Below are 22,709 nucleotides of genomic sequence, written 5' to 3'. Positions count from 1 at the left end.
ACAGGCGAAAATATCCACCTCAGAAGAACAGCGGAGGAGGAAAAGAAGTCAAAAGATAAAGGTAACGTTATGTCAACATATATTTTTTAAATATCGTTTTGTGTAAAGAACATGTTTGAGCTAGCTAGCTTGAAATAAAGTTAGCATGAGCTTAACACGCTGATGTGGGGTGAGCAGACGTCCTCTTTTTTTGAGACCTAAAAACGTGTCCGGCGGAAATTTCAACGAGTTAGTAATTACACTAAATGTTGGTCCGAATCAAATCAAATAAGGTTTCTCTGTAGTGCCCACTGCATATGCGTTAACGCAACGATGTTATGGAGTGGATGTTTGAATGCAGCTACAAGTCAGAGTGAGCCTCAGACATCTTGGAGCAGCACCACATTCAACACAGCACCCGCCTGCCCCCTGTGGAATTGGCGAGTTCTGTCATTGTATCCTACAGCTGCAGTAGCATTACTGCTGTCAATAGGACCAAGTTGAGACACAGTTTGTTTGGTATCATCCCACCAATAATGAACACATTTTCTGTCTCAATGTTGACATCACACATGAATATGTACACACCATCCAGCCCTTTACTTCTGGAATGTTTTAGTCAATTTACCAACATTATCTGTTATCAAATGTGTCCTACAGTCTTGTATCGTATGGTAACAGTTGCACAAGAAAATATATCCGATGATAATACCATATGCAAGGGAATATAGCTGAAATACTATTCAGATTAGATTGCATATTCAAGTTGTCTACAGGACACATTCAAGGTAGAATCATTATTTTCCCATCAAAATGACACATCATTTAATAAAACTGGATTCTTAATCTATTCCACTTGTCACAGAACAATATTACTGTTCTGAGCCATATTTTGTGCTTCAGATGTGTTGTAGTTTGTAAATCATTGTGAGCATTTGCATATATTGAATTTGCTTGCAGGTGAATAGACAGAGACATATATCCGATTAAAGCAAGGCCAAATATTCCCTCCTTTGGATGATTGCTATACTGCTCGCTCTCTGTCGGGGTTCAGGCCAATTCATTGTGACCCCAGAGAACTCGGAAAACATGTCAAAATGACCTCAACTGTCCAGAACACAGAAGGGAAAAACGGGCAATGGGAGAAAGAGGTGAAGTTGTTGGTACTTTTGGTTTGTCCTATTAGGTTAAGTTACTCGCATTATTTGTTCGGTAGCAATGGGTCAGTCATGAAATGAAGATTTTCTATTTTACATTTGAAATGGTGGGACATGTTGTCTTATCAATCAAAGGCAATGGTAAAAATGATGCAATGCGACTTTTTTGTTAGTGTATGTAAACCTGTCTTGAAACCAAGTGCTTGGCAAACGTATTTTTGTCTTACCAAGTGCTTTTCCTCCTCATCACGATAATCGAGTTGAAGGATAGCAGATCGGCGCTGGTCTCGACGGAAAATCCAGAGTCCAACCTGTCCGAGACGCCACCGAGCCCTTCAAAATGTGGTCTCCAGTGTTACTGTGTCACTACAAATAAATATCTCAACAATGCCTTTCTCGTGATCATCAAAATCGTATTTTTTTTTAAGCTAAAGATGAGATGGTGTACATTGTGGTGAAATGCTCCTCTCATCATTTTTCCCCTTCCCCTTTTCAAAATAAAACTTTCATCCTCAAATAGCACTTTTTTTTGGTATTAGTTTTGGTTCTCCTTTCACTGTGACCCAAAAAGAGCAAGTACTCCTTTGTACTTCAACTTTGTTTTCAATTACGTTTCCCTGCATGAATAAGTATGTATTGTCCTCACACACACACACACAAAAAAAAAATCTAACAAATGTTTGGTCAAGAACACGTTTAATGGGCGCACAGAAGCTGTTGTCAGTGCTCCCCCCAGCATCCAAACATTTAAACAAAATGTGATAAATAAACAAATCTAAAGGTCATTGTTGAATAAGAAAGGTTTGGTGAACTTGCTCGTGCTCGTTGACACTTGACCTTTAACCTCTGAGGGAAGACATTCCGGCAGCGCATGATCTCGTCCACCAGCAGGATGTTGCTGGCGATCACCGTGCTGCGCGCGCGCGCACACACACACACACAAATAGTTACGGAAATAATAATATTCACGATATTGATGATGTCATGGATGCGTTTTAGTCACCAAGAGTGAAGAAGTTGCTTCTTGACGCTGTAGTTGTCCCACACGCCCGCCTCGCCCGCCACCATCGGCTCCCCTGAAACACGCACACATCATCATCATTATTAATCAAGAGGCCATAGGGCAGAAAAAGGACATTTGAACGTGTTAGTCAAACAAATAGTTGTGTGTGGCGTGCCATCTGATGTGAAATATAATGTTGCTTATCTTTTAACGTCCAAACAATCAACTATTTAACATTAGTAGCGCTTTTGCACAAATCTGCTTTGTTGGTATGAAGAACATAGACAAGACAACCCAGACAACAATAAACAGTCAATTAAATAACACAAAACGGATTCAATCAAAATCAATCAAATTTGTTGCTCTGAGTTAAACGGACATATGCAAAAACAATGACGTTCAGTTTGTTTGTTTTTTAAATGCAAATGTGTGCGTGTGTAGTACCTGCCCGCCTGTCAAGCGTGAAATTTAGCAAGCGAGTCCATCTTCAGTTTGAGCACCAGTCTTCTCACTTTTGTTGGATTGTGATTTCACAATTTGGAAGATTTCCCCAATATTTGAAGCCACCCAGAGTTTCTCAACCGACGATTTGGGTTCCAGAACGAAAACAAAAACCGCTTTTACTCGGTAGCTGAAGCGCTACCATGTCAAAGTCAAAAGATAAGCAGAGCTGCAGCGTTAGCATCTAAGTGAACTTTTTTTGCAATTTGAGAGTGAGTTTATTTTTCAGGGTCTTCTATTTTTTTCCTATACAAGTAATTCAATTGCATTTAAATGCTTATGTTTAACTTAAACAGTGGTTATGTTGCAATTTAAATATAGTTTGGTTTTATTTAGTGATGGGACGAACAACACTGGTGCGCCAGCACTGTGCCGAGTGCACAAGAGTGAAACCCCGTTTTGGTGCGTGTATCGCTTCAAGAAAAAAAAAAAACATGTGACCAATACAGGAAGTGTGTCGTTTGGATGTGCCGCGCCAAATTGCGTTCATAAAGAAACAGTGGTGACATGTTGCGGATTTGTTGGATGGAGTTTTGCTTGCCCTCACCTTGTTCCACTGACTTCATGGATCGTTCCAAGTAGTTTTCCCCAGTCTGGAATAATTTTGATCTTTTGACGCCAAATAAGGTCAATCTTGTTCTCCTATGGGCAATGTTTACTGTTATTTTTTTAATGAAATATGTTTGTACTCTTTTTTGGTAAGAGGTATGAATTGTTTTCAGATAATGTAACTTTTGATTTTATTGTAGGTGAAGTGTCGCCTCTGCTCCAGAGAGCTAGCTTACATCAATAAGAGCACTCCGTCAATGCTGAGGCATTATAGAGCTCGGCATGGCAAGGAAGAATTGGCAGATGCTCGTGTGTTGAAATTCTCACCAAAAATTGGAATTTAAAAAAAAAAAAAATAAATAAATAAATAAATAAAAAAAAAATAAGTTTATTTCACACAAAAGGCTTTGTGTGACTCTGCAATATGGTTACTAAAAATGAGAGTCCTTTAAAAGCTTTGAACAAAATATTTCCTTTTGGCTTGCAGCGGCTGAGGCTGTGGTCAACGTGATCATCAAAGATTCAGGGAGCTCCTATCCATCCATTTTCTGTACCGCTTATCCTCATTATGTGCGCGGGTGTGCCCATCCCAGCTCAAAATTATTCACTAGCATTTTAGACAAAAGTTACATCATCAATGACCTCTAGGGGGCATTCAAGGATTGGCCACTGACACAAGTTGAGGTCAGATCAACATTACAACATGACAGAAATAATGGGTGCTAACTTAATGTAATTAAATGACTTTATTGTAATATAAATAGTGTTAATGACATGCTTACTCTAACTTTCTCACTGTCCCAGCTATATGGGCGGGTGTTGTCCAGAGTTTGCGTCCGTTTGGCTTTTTGTTTGTTTGTTTGTTTGTTTTTCTTTCCCCCGCGGCACGCTCCTCCTCGTGTACATTCTTCAGGTGCCTGATCAAATTTGTTGCGTTGAAGCATTTCCATGACGTTCCCCACAACGTACTTCAGTTGTGCACAGACTGCAAAGAACTTACACGTTGTTTGTCTGAGACACCCGATGGTTTTTTTAACCGACAAGATTGGAAAAAAAGGCTAAAAATAAACTAGCTTTTGGATTCATACGCAACAGTGACGCCGAGTTAAAGGTCTCGCGCGGAGCCGATCGACGACGAATTATGACATGAGCCGATCGGCATAAAATGCTAATTATCGGCCGATACCGATCACACCGATCAGATCGGCGTAAAGTCTAGAAATTATGCAATGAGATTATAGGTTAAGGACTAGCGATGAAATATTATTTCACAGGCTGATGCTGGGTTTAAAGGATGTAAGCTTTTCCATCTGATTTTCATTTCGTTTACCTGCAATGATTTTAGAACTACTGCAGGGGTCACTATTGAGTGACCAACACAGTGTCAATACAGTGCCGACAGTTTGTGTCGTGTGTCAATACACTCCTTGAGGTATCATCATCCCATCACTAGTTTTTTGGGTTACTTTGAGGTATTTTCTAATTGACTTTTTAGTTTATTCAATTGCAGTATATTCTTTTGTTTAAGGTTAAACTATGTAACCCATTGGTTTCGAACAAAGGGCTCCGTTTTTCCTCATAGCTACTGCTGCTGACTGTTGCTCTCCGAGTAATTTCACTTTATTGAAGACGTTTCTAACATTCCAAACTACAGAGTAAGTAATACAAATAAATATGAATTGTTCCGATATCGTATCGGTATCGGCCAAAACACAAGGCTGCAATATCGCGGCGGTATCAGAAGTGAACAAGTAGTACGGGGACGTCCCGAGTTGCACGGCGGTCACCTGTGCTGAGGTCCACGCCCACCAGCTGCCCTCCAGACTCCTTAAACTCGGTCTGCAGCTTCAGAAGAGTCTCCTGAGGGTCGTAACCCGAGTTCTGGGCCAGGACCTGTTGGAGGGAGGGGGGGGGGCATCAGCTCGAGATGGAACAGCACGTGCTCATTTTGCAATTGTCATTCCGACCTTATCAATGCTCGTCTCGGCCCGGCGAACACGTCTCGAAAAGACGCCAGGCCGCAAAACGCCATCGTGGCGTCCGCCGAGCTCGTTTTTCTCGACGTTAACACCACGGAATTTTTATCAAGATGGAGGTCAGTCATCTATTTAGCGCAGTAGTTGTGATTGTTTTGATACTTTTATTAATGTAACAACTTGATAAAAACAAGCTACAAGTTGTGAAAAACATCGCCGCTCTGACAGCGAGCCGCCATGTTTTAATGTCACCACACAGCGTCGGAGGATTTTCCCCAGCATGCAAAGCGTTGCAAATAGTGTGCAAGAATGATGTGTTGTGTCAGTGACGGTAATTAACCCCTAAATAGTTCATGTGAATGTCAAGAAACCTTACCCGTTTACCCCCCCCCCCCCAACCCTAACCCTTAATTGTCACTGTGCTGAGTATGTTCAAGGCGTGTGTGAACGCTACGCCAGTGTGCACCACTGCCTCAATACAAAACACTATTTACATTTTCAAATGAATAATACGCTAACAAAATGTTGCGTTATAAACTGACAGAGCATTATAACTGATCTATTAACTAGTATACCTCATTTCATTGTGAAAGATTGTTTTGTAAATTTCCCGATCCTATGTATTCTGCACGCGATTGACTTTTGAAGATTTTTTGGGGGAAATAATTGTGCATGGTGAACGCGCACTTCATGATGGAACGATGTCAAAATATATTGTATTTGGAATGTTTGAATCACAAAAAAACGTGGAAGAGGGGAATAACGGATGTCTAAAGGTGGACAAGTGTGGAATTTTAACGTGAAAAATGTGGGAATTACTGGAATGTGGACCATAACCAAGTGAATTTGGAATGGGAAATATGCGGAACTTTTTTGTTGAATGGGAACAAACGGGGAATTTGGCAATGTTGAATTGGCGGAAAACTGAACTTTAAGAATCAGGAAAAATACGACCCTGGACGGCAGGAATTTGGGGAATGTGTTGAGGGTGGGATGCTTTGTAATTGGTTAAGAACTGCGCAAGTAGTTACACGTCAAACAAGTGGTGCCGTGGTGACCTTGGGAATGACGAGGAGGGCGTCTGCGAAGGCCTGCACGCCCAGCTGCGCTCGCCCCTTCACGCCGGCTTTGTGCTCCATCAGCGCGTCGGCCAGCGCCACCTCCAAGGCGCCGGCGCCCGCCACCACGCAACCTGCCGACGACACGCGGAAAGCAGCATTTAGGACATTTCCTTCCCATCGTGCCACCGGTAGACTATTCAGCGCACTAGTAGGATACGCAACAAATGTCCAAACGGCACTTATTTGCTATTCTTGACATCCAGCTTAAGGTCCATGTACTAGTACACTCTTGGTCCTCACTAGTAGGACAACTAGTTGACATGTGCCTACTACTAGTGAACTACTACGTTAACTAGTACAATCGTAAGACACTAGTAGCATGCCATTGTCAACTGATGCACATTTTTGCCTCACTAGTAACATGTATGCGTTAATATAGTACTAGTGAGGACAAAGAGTTCTAGTATATGTAGGTTAGCAGATTTCAAATCGATCTCGCTGCTCCTTGACAGAAAGCCATCTCAGGCATTTCTTCGATATCCTTGAAAAGGAGGTTACTAGTGTGTGACACATGCAGCCTACTAGTTGGGCCCAGTTGCAGCACAGCGGCTTCCTACTAAGGTTGATTGCCCGCAAGTGGCACTAGTAGTGAAAAACATTACTAGTGCACCGCAGTCATTCTACTAGTGCACTGAATGTTGAGCTGGCCATGAAGGCTAAGAGCAAAACGGCCGGCGTGCATTTCTCACCGTCCTCGATGGCGTTCTTGACGGCGCGCAGGCCGTCCCGAACGGCGTCTTTGATCTGCGTCAGCGTGTGCTTGTTGGGACCTTTGAGCAGCAGCGTCACCGAGCGAGGGTTCCCGCACTTCTCGATGAACGTAAACTTCTCCTCGCCCTGCGCACGCACACGCACGCACTAAATCAGCCGCCGTCCTTCCGCATATCGTGTCCGTTCGCTAATGTTGTTTGGGTTCAAGGTTATTGCGTCTCCTCTGAACGCAAATTGGAGAATTTCTCATTCGGTCCATGAAGGAAAACAAAGTTGAATCCTTAAATGAGGAGTTTCTTTTTTTCCTCTCCACCCTGACGGTTCGCAAAGCTCTTTGCAGGCACACATTCAGACAGCCCCGAAACTCTCAGTCCTATTTGGAAAGTAGTGAAGTGAGGCAACGTTGAAATCTCGCGACCGCTTTCCCAAGTGCAAACTCGCTCTTTGCATTTGTGGCGTGGAAGGAGAACCGTTTGAATTGTTACAAATATCATTGTGGCCAATAACGTTTGCGATCATCAAATAAGTGTTTTTATGTGGGTTTTTGTTTGTCTAGGTTTATTGTGTGCAAGTTACAAGAAGTTGTTTGGATATACCATGCCATAATTGAAACTAGCAGTATTTTGTTTGAATATATAGCTTAAGGATGCTGATGTTAATATTAAACGTGCATAGCATATTCCAAAACTATAGATGCTTGACCCATTTATCATGGTCAAGTTTATGTTCAAAGTGTTTCTTTCGCTGTCCATTGCAGCCTGTCAATAAATTTGTACGCTTTTGTGGTCCGAAACGATCAGACTTTTTCTCTCTTAACTCATTCCCTGCCAAGGCCGTCCAAAGAGGTCATTCAGAAATCGAGCGATTCCCTGCCAATGCCGTCTAAAGACGTCAATGGCGTTTTTTTGACGGGGGTGACTAGGGGAGGGTCTTGTGCAGTTTATGAGTGATCGTCAAGCCTCTGGATAACTGCAATGAGGAATGGCGCCCTGTAGAGGGCAACAATGCCTCGAGGTGAACGTCCCTCCCTCAGAGGAAGGAGGAGGAGGAGGGGTCGGGGTGCACGAGACAATGAGAAGAGACAGTTGACGCATCATTTCATTGTCACACTCCACCATTTGGTACAACTCTCAGCGCCAGTCTGGTCACTATTCCTAATTGTATCTGTCTCTGCCACTCTGCATCATTTGCATTCAGTATTTGTGCACATTTATTGCGCTAAGGCAAGAAATATATTCCTGCGACCAACAGGAATGACACCGCAGATCAGGCCCATAATACCGGGCCATACATATGGCGAGATGCTAGTCCCACTGGTTCACATTAGAATTCGTAACATCTGTCGCCAATACCGATTTGAATTTTCCATTTACAGCTCGTCCATCTTGCAGGAATTCAACACCCGCGGGTCGAACGTCTTTTAGGATTGCGAAGCAGAAATGTTTTTTTTTTTCTACCCTTGCAAAACACGTCATAAATAAAAGGCATTCTCTTGTAATGGTATGTAATTTTTTAAAACTTACAGGTTATGCATCCAGCAGACGTTCGACTCCCACTCCAGTACGCAGCTGCAAACAAAAAAGGTAATTGAAAGCTTTTTTTCCTCCACGTCCCACTAGAGCAATTTAAACAATGTATTTTTTAGTAATAGTTATATTTCTAAATTGCACAGGTTGTGCTTCGAGCAGAAGTAGGGACTGTTTTCAAGGATAATGACAACCACACAAGATTCCATCCACCGCCACCAAAGAATAAAATCCCGATGTGGATAAAACGTTGCTCGATTTTATGCGCAGGTCAATAAAAAACTGGACTGTTGAGCAAACGGTAGGAGGAGGAGGAAGAAAGTGCAAGTGTGGGAGCCCCATTTGTCCATGCATTTTTGTCTAATGTAAGTTTTGTACACAGTTGTACTTGTAAATAAAACATGTTTTCTTTCAAAAGTACTTTCTCAGTGTTTCATGTCCAGATGTTTGAGATTTTCACTAAAGAAAAAAAATCTTAGTGTCAGTCATTGTTCTGCTTGATGTGTCTGCTTTCACAAAACGTTTTCTCAGTTGTTTTCCTTCAGAAACAGATTTGGCTGAAAGTAGCCTATATTGGACTGCTAATTACTAAAGAACGGTATACGCTAGAGAAACTTTTTTATGATGAAAGAAGAGAGTCTGATCTTTTGGTGTTTTCATGGTCATCGTACAGAATATTTTGTGGGGCTTGAAAAATGAGTGAAATTGCTCGAAAATGCCCGGCATTTAACTGAGCGGGGAGCTGGCAGCGAAGGAGTTAAACGTAGCTCCAGTATGAACACGAAACGGTGTGCGAGCGGCGGCGCCACCGACTCACCAGCGTGTGCTCGTACACCAGCCCCGCGTGGCCCAAACATTCGGGCGTCAGGTCGTCCACGGAGTTCATGGCGATGCCGCCGCACGCCAACGTCAACCTGCCGTGCGACAAACAAAATCACTGTAAACACGTCTGACGCCTCCTCCTCCTCCCGGGTTTTCTTTTGCAAAGAAGACAGAGGCATCTTGCCGAGGTGCGGGGAAAAGAAACTTTGTTGACTTCCTGGTTGGCTGCTACATCAGCACTTCCAAATATGGTTTGGCTTCAATGTTGCGCTCTGACACGGTGGCCTTTCACACCCAGCAAGCGCGGTGTGAAAGGGCCTTACATGTATCTGCGTATACACGATAAACAAAGTATGCACCGCACAAGGTAGTAGAAAATGTGTTTTGCGATTGTGAGAAAAGTTGAGGCAGTTGTTGGAGAACGGCACGTCAGAAAGCTGCTGACGTTCGACTCGAGCAAGGAGGCGAGTCTGCGTCGCTCACGGCGCATGTCTTCCATTTTTTTCATCGTTTCATTAATAATGACCGTCTTGTTTTTGTCAGTTTATAGCTCAAGGTCGTAGATCTGCCTGACTGCTGATGACTGAAACCCAGAAGGAGGTAGAACAACCTTTTGGGGGGTGAAAGAAGAGTTCAATCTTTCTTTTGCTTCTACTGTCACAGAACTGTAAAATGGCTGCGAATGAGGTTTTCTCAAGTCAACCTCTACCCGTTTGAAAAGAGAGCGAACAAGAGTTGATGACTTTCAGGCTGTCAAGTGTTGACGAGCGTTCGCTCACCTCTCCATGTTCCTCCTCTTCGCTCTGCGCAGGGCGACGATGCCCTCCTTGGCGAGGGCGTCCAGAGAGTACGGGTCAATGCCCTGCACAGCAACACAACATCCGTAGCGCCACACCGCACAAGGACAGGAGTTGTTGTTGTTGTGGTGAAGTGCTGAATACATGCCGGGGGAAGGGGCCCCCGCACGCAGAGGTAGACGTCACGCTTACTGTAGCACGGTCATGCGAGCGGGAAGCGCCACGCAGCCGGCGCATCCCGGGTGTTCGCCGTGCACGTGTGACCGAACTCTTACCTTTTGGTTGATGACGACAAATCCCTTGTCGTCCCCGTCGGGGCACACTTGCTTCTTGAGGGCGACGATCTTGCGCACCCGCTCGATGATGAACTTCCTCTCGGCCGCTACGAACTTCTCGCGCTCTTCGGCGCTCTTGTAGAAGAAACCAGAGTTGACCTCAGTCTTCTCATACTCCAGCGACACATTGCACGTCAGCACGAAGGCGTCCTCCACGCGCTTCTTCATGTCGGGGTGCCGTGCCCCGTGGTCCAGCACCAGGCCTCGGATCAACCTGCAAACATACGAACTCAACGAAACCTCCGTCGTCGTGACTTGGCAATCATCCTAGCGTCGCCATATATATCGTCCGGTCATGTTTGAGTTGACAAGATAAAGCCCAGTGATCGTATAAAAGACGGGATGCGCTGTAGTCTGACATAGTGCAATCGTGAAACATCAAATTTGCCTTGTAGTCTGATGCAGGCATTACGTGTTGTCTGTCTCTGACGTGTGGTCTTCCCACACGTTTTTTGTTTTTGTTTTAAATAACTATGGGCGGTCAGATATTTACAGTACTATGTCAAAAGACACGCGACAAGGCTAAAAATAAACTAGCTTTTGGATTCAACTATACTGTACACAATGGCGACGCGGAGTAAATGTCTTTTGCAGAGCCGATCAATGACATCATTGATGGGATCGGCGGATTATTACATTAAAGACGACCAGCATAAAATGCTAATTATCGTCCGATACCGATCAGATCGGTCGGTGTAAGGTCTATGCCATATATTTTGATGTCTCGATCACAATATCATCGTTTTTGAATAAAGGTATGGAAGTTAAACTTTTTTTAATCCAGGTCATCAGTTAATCCAAAAAAATAATCGACAGACTAATTAAAATAATAGTTATTATACAGACCCTTTCCAAAAATATTATCATGGAAAGGTTTATTTCCATAATTCCATTCAAAAAGTTAAACTTTCATAGATTATAGATTCAGGGCCCACAATTTCAAGTATTTATTTGTTTATTTTTACATAATTTTGGCTTCCAGCTCATAAAACCCACGAAATCAGGAATTCAAAAATTTGAACCCTGAAGAAATCAGCATTTACTTCTCAGTTTTTATAGAAGAAGAAATTAGGGTCACATTAAATCAACCAAAATGTGGTACTTTCAAAACGATATGTTAATCTTCAATACTTGGTTGGGAATCCCTTTGCTTGAATCAGTGCCTGGATGCGCCGTGGCATTGAGGCAATCGGCCTGTGGCATTGCCTAGGGAGTTCTGGAAGCCCAGATTTCCTTGATGCTTGCTGTCAGTTCTTCTTTGTTTTATGGTCTGGTGCCCCTCATTTTCCTCTGGATAATACCCCATCGATTCTAAACGGGGTTTAGATCCGGCGAGTTGGTTGGCCAGTCAAGAACCGTGATGGCATGGGTTTCAAAGCATTTTTTGGTGCTTCTGGCAGTATGGGCAGGGGTCAGGTCCTGCTGGAAGATGAAATCTGCATCTTCATTCCGCTCCACAGCAGAAGGAATCATGAAGTCCTCTTAAACATTCTGCAAGACTGTTGCGGTGACCTCGGATGTAAGAAAGCAGAGTTTACCAACACCTGCACCGGACATTGTACCCCAAATCATGACTGACTGTGGATATTTCACACTGGATCTCAAGCAGCTTGGGTTCTGTTCTTCACCCGCCTTCCTCCAAACCCTTGGACCTTGATTCCCGAATGAAAGGCACACTTTACTTTCTTCGGAAAAGAGGACCTCGGACCGCTGGCCGACAGTCCGGTCCTTCTTCTCCTCGGCCCAGTTGAGACGCTTCCTACGTCGGCTCGGGCTCAGAAGCGGCTCGACCCGAGGAACCCGACGGTCGTAGCCCATCTCCCGGATGCGTCGGAATGTGGTGGTTTTTGAAGCTGTGACTCCCGCCTCATTCCGCTCTTTCTGGATCTCTGCTAGATTCTAGAATCTTCTCTGTTTGATAATCCGCAGAAGCCCACGGTCATCTCTTTTGCTGGTGCATCTTCTCCTGCCACATTTTGTCTTTCCATTGATATGCTCGGACACAGCACTCTGTGAACTGCCAGCCTCCTTAGCTATGAACTTTTGTGGCTTACCCATCCTATGGAGGCTATCAGTGATGGTCTTCTGGCCAGTTGTCAAGTCTGCAGTCTTCCCCCTATTGAACCCAACTGAGACAAATCAACCAAACTGAAATATTTAATGACACCTGGGCAAACCTCTGCAGGTGCTTTGAGTTTAGGAGATGATTAGTGTGTGACCCTCAGTTTAAAACATTTGGCCTGCAAAATTTGGGCTGATTTTTTTGAATTTGTGGTTTTTATGAACTGGAAACACTAAATTATGTAAGAATAAACAAATAAATACTTGAAATTGTTTAAATTGTGGACCCTGAATCTATCATCTATGAAAGTTAAACTTTTTGAATGGAATTATGGAAATAAACGTTTCCATGAAAAGGGTGTGTATTGTCTGTCTACGTGATCCTCCACCATTTGTGTTCAAACATCAGCTGCTCAAAGGGTTATAACAAATTGACGATGCTATTTGGTAGCCCATCTATGGCGCTTTGCATTGTTCGTTAGCATTGAGCTAAACGGACTCGAGCAAAGGCAAAGATGCGGTGTGGTTTTGGATAAACTGCAGTTGGGAGGGGCAAGAAACAGCTTCAAGCCTTGTTTTGAACAATTGCTGCCTGTTGTGAATTGAGTTCAACTGAGTTCACTGCCACCATACGTTTGTATCTTATGACACTAGTATACAGTCATGATCGTGTGCTCGTACCTCACGGCACTAGTGTGCAGTTGTGATTGTGCACTCGTACCTCACAGCACTAGTGCACGGTCGCAATTGTGCGCTCGTATCTGACGGCACTAGTGTACAGTGGCGATTGCGCTGAGTGGGGAATTGATGAAAGATCCCGAACGCAGCGACGTTCATTCCCGACCGCACAAGCGCTACAAAGCATTTTAAGATAGCGGACTATCTAGTTGACTTTAGAGCCGAAACGATGAATCAAATACTCCCATATCTACACATGGGGATTTTGAGTCCATTTTTTTCTTGTCAGCTACAGTCAGTCCCCTTCAAAAGTATGGGAGCGGCAAGGTCAATTCCTTTGTTTTTGTTGTATATTGAAGACATTTGGGTTTCAGATCAAAAGATGCATGAGACAAAAGTTCTGAATTCCAGCATATATTGCATGGTATTTACAATTAGTGTCATAACTCGAGACTGAGGACCCACCTCACTGGTCTTCATGTTTGCTGAACAGCAAATGCATTTTTCACAGGTCAAACCCAAAGCCAAAAACTAGTACCATCTGTTTAAACAATAAATCTAAAAGCCAACACCTGAGCAACTAGAAACACCCATCAGTCACATGATCCAATACTTTTACTCACTTGAAAAGTGAGTGGCTTCAAACAAAAGGTGCTCTGTCCTTTAGTTGTTTAAAATCTAAATGTAAATACCATGAAATAAAAGCTGGAATTCTGAACCTTTGTCTCATATTCATCTTTTGACCTTGCCGCGCCAATACTTTCGGAGGGGACTGTAGTTCTTGCACCCTAGTAAAAACGCGTGTCGTGATTGGGGGCGAGCGACTGGCTGCGTTGCAGACGGCGGCCACTCACTGCGTGTCGCAGTCGGTCTTGTGTTTCATCTCCATGATCTCCACCATGTGTAAGTCGATAGCCTCGTCAGGCTTGGCGATGGTCAGCACGGCGTCCACCACCGCCTGAACACACAGAACCCTCTTCACAGCTAGCACACTAAATGCGCTCTCGTCACGTGTGAAATCCATCGAGCATCTCCAAACTTCATCCGAGATACTATTTTGACTTGATTACTACCGATTCTGCATGCCTTTGCTTTACCATGTGTCGTTTTCTATGTGGATGATTAAAGCATTTGCGCATCTATCTACAGGAGGCGGCAACAACGTTTGACCTCGGTGAGGAGGTCGGCCAGCTCGGCGTGGACTTTGGTCCTGAGGGAGGTCCGAGCGACGTCGATGAGGGTCTCCCGGTCCATCGGACGCGTCACCTTCACCTCCTCCAGCACGGCCAGCGCTTTCTCCTTGGCCGAGTCGAAGCCCTCGGCCACGATCCGCGGGTGGAGACCCTGGAGCGCCCACCCGAAACGCCTCATTATCCCAAATAGATTCTCGAAGAAACGAGCTCCGGTGCGAGCGGGCTACCTCGGACACGTAGAGGTCGGCCTGCTTGAGCAGCTCGCCGATGATAAGGACGTTGGAGGTTGTCCCGTCTCCCGTGATGTCATCCTGGGCGGTGGCCACCTTGGCGATGAGCGACGCTGTCGGGTGCTGAATTTGCTGAGAAAAACAAACTTAAACGGTAAAAAAAAACTTCCAAGTCATTTCTTTAGGCAATTTTACTGATGCATTTTAACACACAACGAAAACATTGTTTCATGTAGGGCTGCACAATATTGAACAAAAATGACTGAATTGAAAATGAATTTAAACCTGCGATATATACTGTGATGTGAAAAAAATACCGAATAGCATACTCGTGACGTGAAAAACAGCACACATTTCTCTTTTTCTCCCCTCTGTTGTTTGGGCAGTTTATAGTAGTTTCAGTAGAAAAGAAATGATGCAAAAACGTAGACTCACTCATTTGCGTGAAGTCTACCAGTATTTAAATGCAGAGCTGGAGCAGCCACTGAACATGTTGACAAAGCCGCGTTGAAAGAAAGGCTGCAGACTTTTGAAAAGTAGTACACCTCTTGAATCAAAACGGGCTGCTTTAATCTCTGTGTTGTTATTAATGTACTTGGTACTCTTTCTTAACCAACTGGAAACTTGATCGGCAGTACATTGCCCGTTAAGGCAGTAATGCGTGTAATCTGTTGATGTGTGCCAAATGTTAAATGTTTGTTCAAGTGCAAATTTTGTGAAAAGAGCCTGAGTGTGTTTTATTTATACTTTTTATTTATCTAAGATATTTTATTTATTTATTGTTCTACATTACAATGCTCAATATATTCTTCGAGTGAATTGTTCTTAAAAAGAATGTACTTCCATTATTTTCCTCTCATATCACCATATCGGTGGCATAAAAAAGACCGATACTAACGACAGTTTTGAGGAAAATAAATCGTCCCAAAAATGTAAATGAAAAAAGTAAACATAATGAGAGCAATGGATAACACAAAAATATTGTACAAAAAGTATAAAAAAAATAATAAAAATCAGCAAAATAGCAGGACAGCGATGCAACAAACGTGATATAGCGTAGGAATACTGTATCTGTATCATCCGTGATGATAAGTGGCAGGGACTCATTGTTTCCATGACATGTGCATCCCGGGACTCACATAGTCGTAAGTGTAAAATGATCTATGTAATGTGGAGGATCGCTTTGGTGGGGGCCTACTTTCAATTCTGGCAAACCTCTTCATTAATACGTGCAGTTATGTATTGTTGTGTGTACTTTATAATGTATTGTCTGCTCTCCTGTCATTTTTGTGGTTGCAAACTACCTAATCAACGCTCTGGTGCAAAGCACATTTTCTTCCCGATTGTCAGTTACATATTGTCCCAAGCTGTTTAAAAAAAAAAAAAAAAAAAAAGGTGAATTTAATAAGGCTAAAAAATTTTACATTTATGCAAGTAAAATGACAAGCTACACTTTTTAACATGTTAGTCACAATGGAAAAAAAAGGTCAAACATAAAGCAGTCACAAGTGGTCACTTACCATCTCGTGTAAGAGGACATTTCCATCTTTGGTCAGCTTGATGTCTCCTGCTCCAGAAACCAGCCTGCACACATTTCAACATTTCACTTATCATTATGTTTGTCGAAATCACCCGCCTGAGGCCCAGTATACACTTAAAAGAAAATCAGGCTGCTTTTGTCCTGATTTTGACTCTTCCCAACCAAGGACGACAAATACAGGACTATCTTATGGCTAATAAGATGATCGTATACAATAATCCTTAGGTCAGACGTGTGTTTAAGGGTGGATTTGTCCTAATTGTAGGGTCTGAAACGAGGCAGGCCGACAATCTAAAATATTGAACAGTTCAATATTTACGAGTCAAACTCTTTGTGTGTACGGGGGAAGCAGAGTCACGACGCCGTGAATTGTGACCTGTCAACAGAATGCAGCCAATTGAGAAGCGGAACAAGGAAACGACCAATAAAAACTAAGAGCTGTGAAAGAAAGAAGGAAAAAAAAAAAAAAAAAAAAAAAAATCAGCAGAGTCCAACACAAAAATTGCTCGATACAAAAGTTTCTGCCTCGAGGCAATGCAAAATATCAATAGAAACATATTTTCACCAGCTGGACCCATTTGGCCGCTGTCCATGTTTACCGCACAGACATTTGTTGCAGACGGTCACACTGTTGGGCCTGAAAACATTGCCAAAAACCTCTGAGAATTGTATTGTATTGAAAAGTATTTTTAAGACGCTATTATATGTGTACTGTACATATGACATATGAATGAGCTGAATGGTACTTAGGGTTTTCTTTTACCTAAAATGGTCATCGCTAGTGTGTTAAGGCTAATTGCGAATGCTAACCGTTTCGCAAAGGCTGATTTTGTCGTCACAAATTTATACCATACACTCAGTACCAACATATGCAGTTCAAGATATATGCCCAGCCCTCCTAAATTAGAATAAAATGCATGTCAGTAGAATTTTATTTTTAGAATAATAATAAATAATTGATTTAAAACACTCAAAAAAAAATAAAAAGTCTAAATAATTTGGGGGGGGGGGGGTAATCACTTGAGTATTCGACGAAACATCTATAATTGATTCTAAACAGATTCGATAGTGACAGCCCAAAAACTACCGTCTTACTCAAGGTCATTTTTGTATAAAAGTGACAGCAAGACGTCGTCGCCATTTAACAACGGTCCCGCGTCAAGCAACCGTCGGGAGCACTCGGCTAACACCCGCAAGTGTTTCTTCTTCTTCATTGATTTTTTGAGACCACGTGCGATCATGTGAGACTTCGAGATCGGCGCGGCACAACAGAATCTTCATGTGTGTGTTGAGATTATCGGCACCCGCCACACACAATACGACCAAACCTGTTAAATGTCTGATTGATTTATTTCTTTTTTTTACTTCATGTGTGGGGTCTGTAGAAGATACAAATTATTTTGCGATGTGAAAAATCCAGGCTTCAGTGTTCATCATGTTGCATTTAAACATTCAAATCATCGAAGGTTTGAAGTTGTATGTTCATCCGTCGCGGTCTACAAAGGAGGACAAAATCGGACTGCTGACAAGATCCCGGGAAGCCCCCGACCTCCTATTGGGTTCTCTTGGCCTCCACCAACCTTTTCCAGCACCGCACCAAAACCTGCGAACACTTCAATAGTTTCTTTCCATTCTGCAACAGTTGACGCATCATTTCATTGTCACACTCCACCATTTGGTACAACTCTCAGCGTCATTATGGTCAGTATTCCTAATTGTATCTGTCTCTGCCACTCTGCATCATTTGCATTCAGTATTTGTGCACTTCAAATTGCATCAGGCAGCGGTTCTTAACTTGGGTTCCATCGAGTCAGTCTCAGGATTGAAGAAGGAACAGACTGACCAAGGTGGAGCTGCACATTCCTGAACTGGCCACAGCAACAGACACATTCATTTGCGCTAAATATTCATTGAGTCATGTTTGTGTTTTCTTTGTGAAACGTATGATTTGTTGGTTTTACTCTTTGAACACTGCGATTTGATATGCATGGTTTATTTTGTGTACTAATGAAATATATAGCTCATTCATCTTCCATTCCGCTTCTCCTCACGCGGGTCGCGGGCGTGCCGGCGCCTATCCCAGCAATCTTCGGGCAGGGAGGCGGGGTACACCCTCAACTGGTGGCCAGCCAATCGCAGGGCACATAGATACAAAGAAGCATTTGCACACGCATTCACACCTACGGGCAATTTAGCATCTCCAATCAACCCACCACGCATGTTTTTGGGATGTGGGAGGAAACCCACGCAGGCACGGGAGAGCATGCAAACTTCACACAGGCGGGGCCGGGATTTGAACCCCGGTCCTCAGAACTGTGAGGCGGATGTGCTAACCAGTCGCCCACCGTGCCGCAAATATATAACTGCGACTATGTTTTAAAAGCTTGTGCATTTTTTACGAAGGGTTCGGTGAATATACTTGAAATTTGGGGGGCTCAGCACCTCCAATCAGGTTAAGGAGCACCGGCTGAATGGCCGTCTGTGCGTTGTCCAATATTATGCATACGTCCTGAATATACATTTTGTTTTGGGGGCTTTTATTCGATAGACCCCCAAGTGCTGAAAACAGTTTCCTTGTGTTTGAACATATTTGGCAACTCAAGACGACTCCGATTCACACATGATGCTGCGAAGTTTTCGCATCATGCTAGGGCGGGTGATGACGGGGCAACGTGCGTCGGCCGGGCTACGATTAGCATGTTAGCATTAGCTACGCGAGGTTCCAAAAGAAACGAGCAGACTAGAAATGACTCTCCAGGGGGGGATCAAGTCCGAAAACGACGCGGAGATGTACTTCGCAATTTGAGGATGAAGAGCACAAGGAGAAGGTCACCAATTAAGGACCTGCCTTACAGCACTACCCGAGCTATTTAGCTGAGCTCGCTAGCCAGTTAGCTTAGCATTTAGCCCGCATGGCGGGCCACTCACATCTTCATGGTGCCTTTGGGTCCCAGGTTGCTCTTGAGGACGTCCTGGAGCCCCCGGGCGGCGCTAATGTTGACCGCCAGGGCGGCCTGGGCCCGGGCCACCTCCGCCTTCGGGTTCAGAGCTTTGATGGCGGCCATGGCGAAGAACACAAGCCGCGAGGTGACGGAAGAAAGTGGGAACTCGAGCGCCCGACACAAAAGAAAGAAAGAAAGAAGAGACTTCCAGAAGCACACGCACACGCGCACGCGCTCCGCTGACGCGTCCAGGGAACACGTCCAAGCTCGGACATTCTCCTGTCGACAGTCAAGCCAATTTTACAATGGTTATTACAGGAGCAGTTTTCTGCGGGCTATATCAATTCAGTAATATTAATATTATGATTATTATGATTATTATGATTATTATTACTTCTCCTGGACCCTACATTAGTCATTCGGAACAATTTTATTGTGCCTTCACTCAGTCCAGATTAATCGGTATTGCTAACATTTACTCAGGTTTATATAATCAAAAAGTAATACGGGACCATTTTGAACTTTTGATTATGTTAGCAGAAGCAGTAGTGCTCGTGACGGATGTAGGGTGTGGGTTAGTTCTAAGAATTCCGACAGCATGGGAACGCAACACGTGTGAAATGAACGAGCTTTATTTTATTTGACAGTATTTCATTACATGAAGGCAAACAAGCAGACACATGCTTCCATGAAAACAGAAAAAAAGACAAATCTATTCTCTTTCCATTTTTACAGGAAAAAAAACAATAAAATACCCTTTTTAGCCTTTTAAATGAAAACAAATCACCATCCACCCATTTTCCATACTGCTTACCCTCACTAGGGTCGCGGGTGTGCTGGAGCCTAGCTCAGCTAAGTCCAGGTGAGAGGCAGGGTACCCCCTGAACTGGTCGCCAGCCAACGGCAGGGCACAAATAGACAAACAACCATTCACACATTCATTTAACCTAGCATGCGTGTTTTGGCCATGTGGGAGGAAAGCCACGCAGGCACGGGGAGAACATTGCAAACTCCAGCCAGGTGAGGCCGGATTTGAACCCGTGACCTCAGAACTGGGAGGGCAGACGTGCTAACCAGTCAGTCACCGTGCCGCCCAATGAATGATTTTGAACCTATATTTGAACCTAACCTGTTTTGATGAACGATTTTATGATGACTTAATACTCTTGATTTAATGAGCTTCCTTCCTTCCATTTTCTGAGCCGCTTCTCCTCACGCGGGTCGCGGGCGTGCCGGAGCCCATCCCAGCTATCATCGGGCAGGAGGCGGGGTCCACCCCGAACCGGTCGCCGGCCAATCGCAGGGCACATCGGAACAAGCAACCCTTCGCACTCACATTCACACCTTGGGGCAATCGAGAGACGTCAATTAACCTACCTTGCATGTTTTTGGGATGTGGGAGGAAACCGGGATTTAAGGAGCTTTTGAAATGAATTAATGCACTTGACTTTTTTTACTTTGGTTGTTCCGACCCTAACTTCAAACTTTTCACTCTATACACTCCCATCATTTGAGTTCTTACTCTTGGTATTTTAAAGATTTTTGTACCTTTCAAACTGTAGTAGCAAAAGTTTAAAGTAAGTAAGCATACTTACTTTAAACTTTTTTCAATAATTATTGTTCAGATTTTTTTTATTAGCCTTATACATTGTAATAAATTTCAATCAACTAAATCATAGCATTTCAGTACCTTGTATTTTATAAATAATGCTTTAGTGGGATGTCTGTGGCGACTGTTACGAATGATTGTAATGTCTTAGTTTCGTAGGTTTACTGACAAATTGAAGAAAGTTTCACTTGTATAAACAAAAAGTGAGAATGCATGTTGTGAGGCAAGTGTCATTATAGGGCTGCCCCATTACGGCCAAAATAATAATCACAATTTGTTGTTTGATCACGATAATTCCTCGTCAGGGAAAAATCCGTTTTTATTGCACTTCATTTTAACAAGCAATATATTTGTAAGTCTTCAGTTCAAAATGAATCTTTCAATAAGAAGGAATGAAAAAAATATGAAATATGCTATTACACAGTGCAAACACGAATTGCAACTTCATGGAGGCCAATAGGGCGGCACGGTGACCGACTGGTTAGAGCGTCAGCCTCACAGTTCTGAGGACCCGGGTTCAATCCCCGGCCCCGACTGTGTGGAGTTTCCATGTTCTCCCCGTGCCTGCGTGGGTTTTCTCCGGGCACTCCGGTTTCCTCCCACATCCCAAAAACATGCCTAAATTGGAGACTCTAAATTACCCGTAGGTGTGACTGTGAGTGCTGAGAGACTGTCCCCGTCGTCACTGTCAAGGAAGGGCACGTCTCCGTTGTTCTGCTTGACCGTTGGTCAGTCGTGCACGCTCACGAACTGCAAAGAACACGACACTTGGGATTTCCTCCCCACGTTTTTATGAATGAAAACAGCGATTGTACATCGTGGGTGCATCTCCAAACATTGAACGCAACAACCCGGAAGTTGCTGTCACGCGCGGGGAGGAGCGGCGACTTAGCCTCGGCGGCGAGCTTGACTCCAACTGCCCTGCGTCAACCGTCGAGACCTTCGAGTTCCTGGCAATTACAGTCTCTCGGGAGGTGAAGTGGAGAACAACATCAACTCCGTCCTTAAAAAGGCCCAGCGGAGGATGTACTCCCTTGCGGCTTCTGCGGAAGCACGACCTGCCACGGGAGCCGTTGAGGCCGTTCTACACAGCGGTCACTCGAATCGGTTCTGTGTTCATCCATCGCAGTCTGGTTTGGTGCTGCCACAAAAAAGGACAAACTCCGACTGGAACGGACAATTTGGACTAGCGGAATAGGCGCTACCCAACAATGCAAACTAAAACGAGCAGACATTCCAACAGCTTCTCCCCTCTTGCCATGAACTCCTTAATCAGTTACAATTCCATTGTAACTTGCTGGCAATTTTGTCTTGAGATTGCAGTCACATCTCTGTCGGGCCAATTCTACGTTCCGTATTTGTGCACTCGCTGTAGCGGTCTCGCCACGCTGCACTATTTGCATATGTGTTGTTGACCAATACTGGCCACTCATGTGCTTGACAAGTATCTGCACCATTTGCATAATCGACGTTGTTCCAAATTGTTGCACTACTAGTCACTTTAAACTGCTTTGCACAACGGTCACTGTACCACATTATTGCTTTCGGAGTCATTTCAAACCGCTCTAAATTGGTATCAGCATTACCGGTAACCTTTCATTGCTGAGTGACTCTCCGTACTGTTGTACTAGAGCGGCTCCAACGAGAGGAGACGCATTCCTTGTGTTTTTGAAATGCTTGGCAAATAAAGATGATTTTGATTGTGAGCGCCGTGCCAGAGCTTAATGAAGCCTTAACCATGCGTTCGCCCCCCACCGGTGACTGGCTGACTGGCTGACTCGGTTGCTGGCACTGCCGCAAATGAAGCACTTTCCATACGCAGCAGTGCCCGCATTTGAAATGTAACCCTCCGAAACAAATACATAAATCGCAGCCGATCGGGCATATTTAATCTTGGCAGTCAAAATCACCATCACAACTTGATCGTGCGGCGCTATGTCCTTATTTCAGTTATTTGCTGTGAAATAATACAAGTAGTC

At 43.9% G+C, this 22,709-nt stretch overlaps 1 protein-coding gene across 1 annotated transcript; it reads right to left on the bottom strand.

Moving 5' to 3' along the window:
• Nucleotides 1-1,815: 1,815 nt before the first annotated feature.
• On the bottom strand, nt 1,816-19,341 carry cct6a (chaperonin containing TCP1, subunit 6A (zeta 1)). Its single transcript, XM_061701977.1, is given in 14 exon segments — nt 1,816-2,002; nt 2,004-2,049; nt 2,140-2,212; nt 4,977-5,082; nt 6,224-6,357; nt 6,976-7,123; nt 9,341-9,437; nt 10,125-10,207; nt 10,418-10,691; nt 14,071-14,174; nt 14,387-14,560; nt 14,637-14,771; nt 16,160-16,223; nt 19,108-19,341. Coding segments are annotated over 14 exon segments (1,602 nt in total). The 5' UTR covers nt 19,245-19,341; the 3' UTR covers nt 1,816-1,975.
• Nucleotides 19,342-22,709: the final 3,368 nt, after the last annotated feature.

The sequence above is a fragment of the Phycodurus eques genome, chromosome 17 (assembly GCF_024500275.1).
Source record: "Phycodurus eques isolate BA_2022a chromosome 17, UOR_Pequ_1.1, whole genome shotgun sequence".
Classification (NCBI taxonomy): domain Eukaryota; kingdom Metazoa; phylum Chordata; class Actinopteri; order Syngnathiformes; family Syngnathidae; genus Phycodurus; species Phycodurus eques.
Note: the sequence above shows the minus strand (reverse complement) of the source record. Positions and strands in the feature narration are given on the sequence as shown.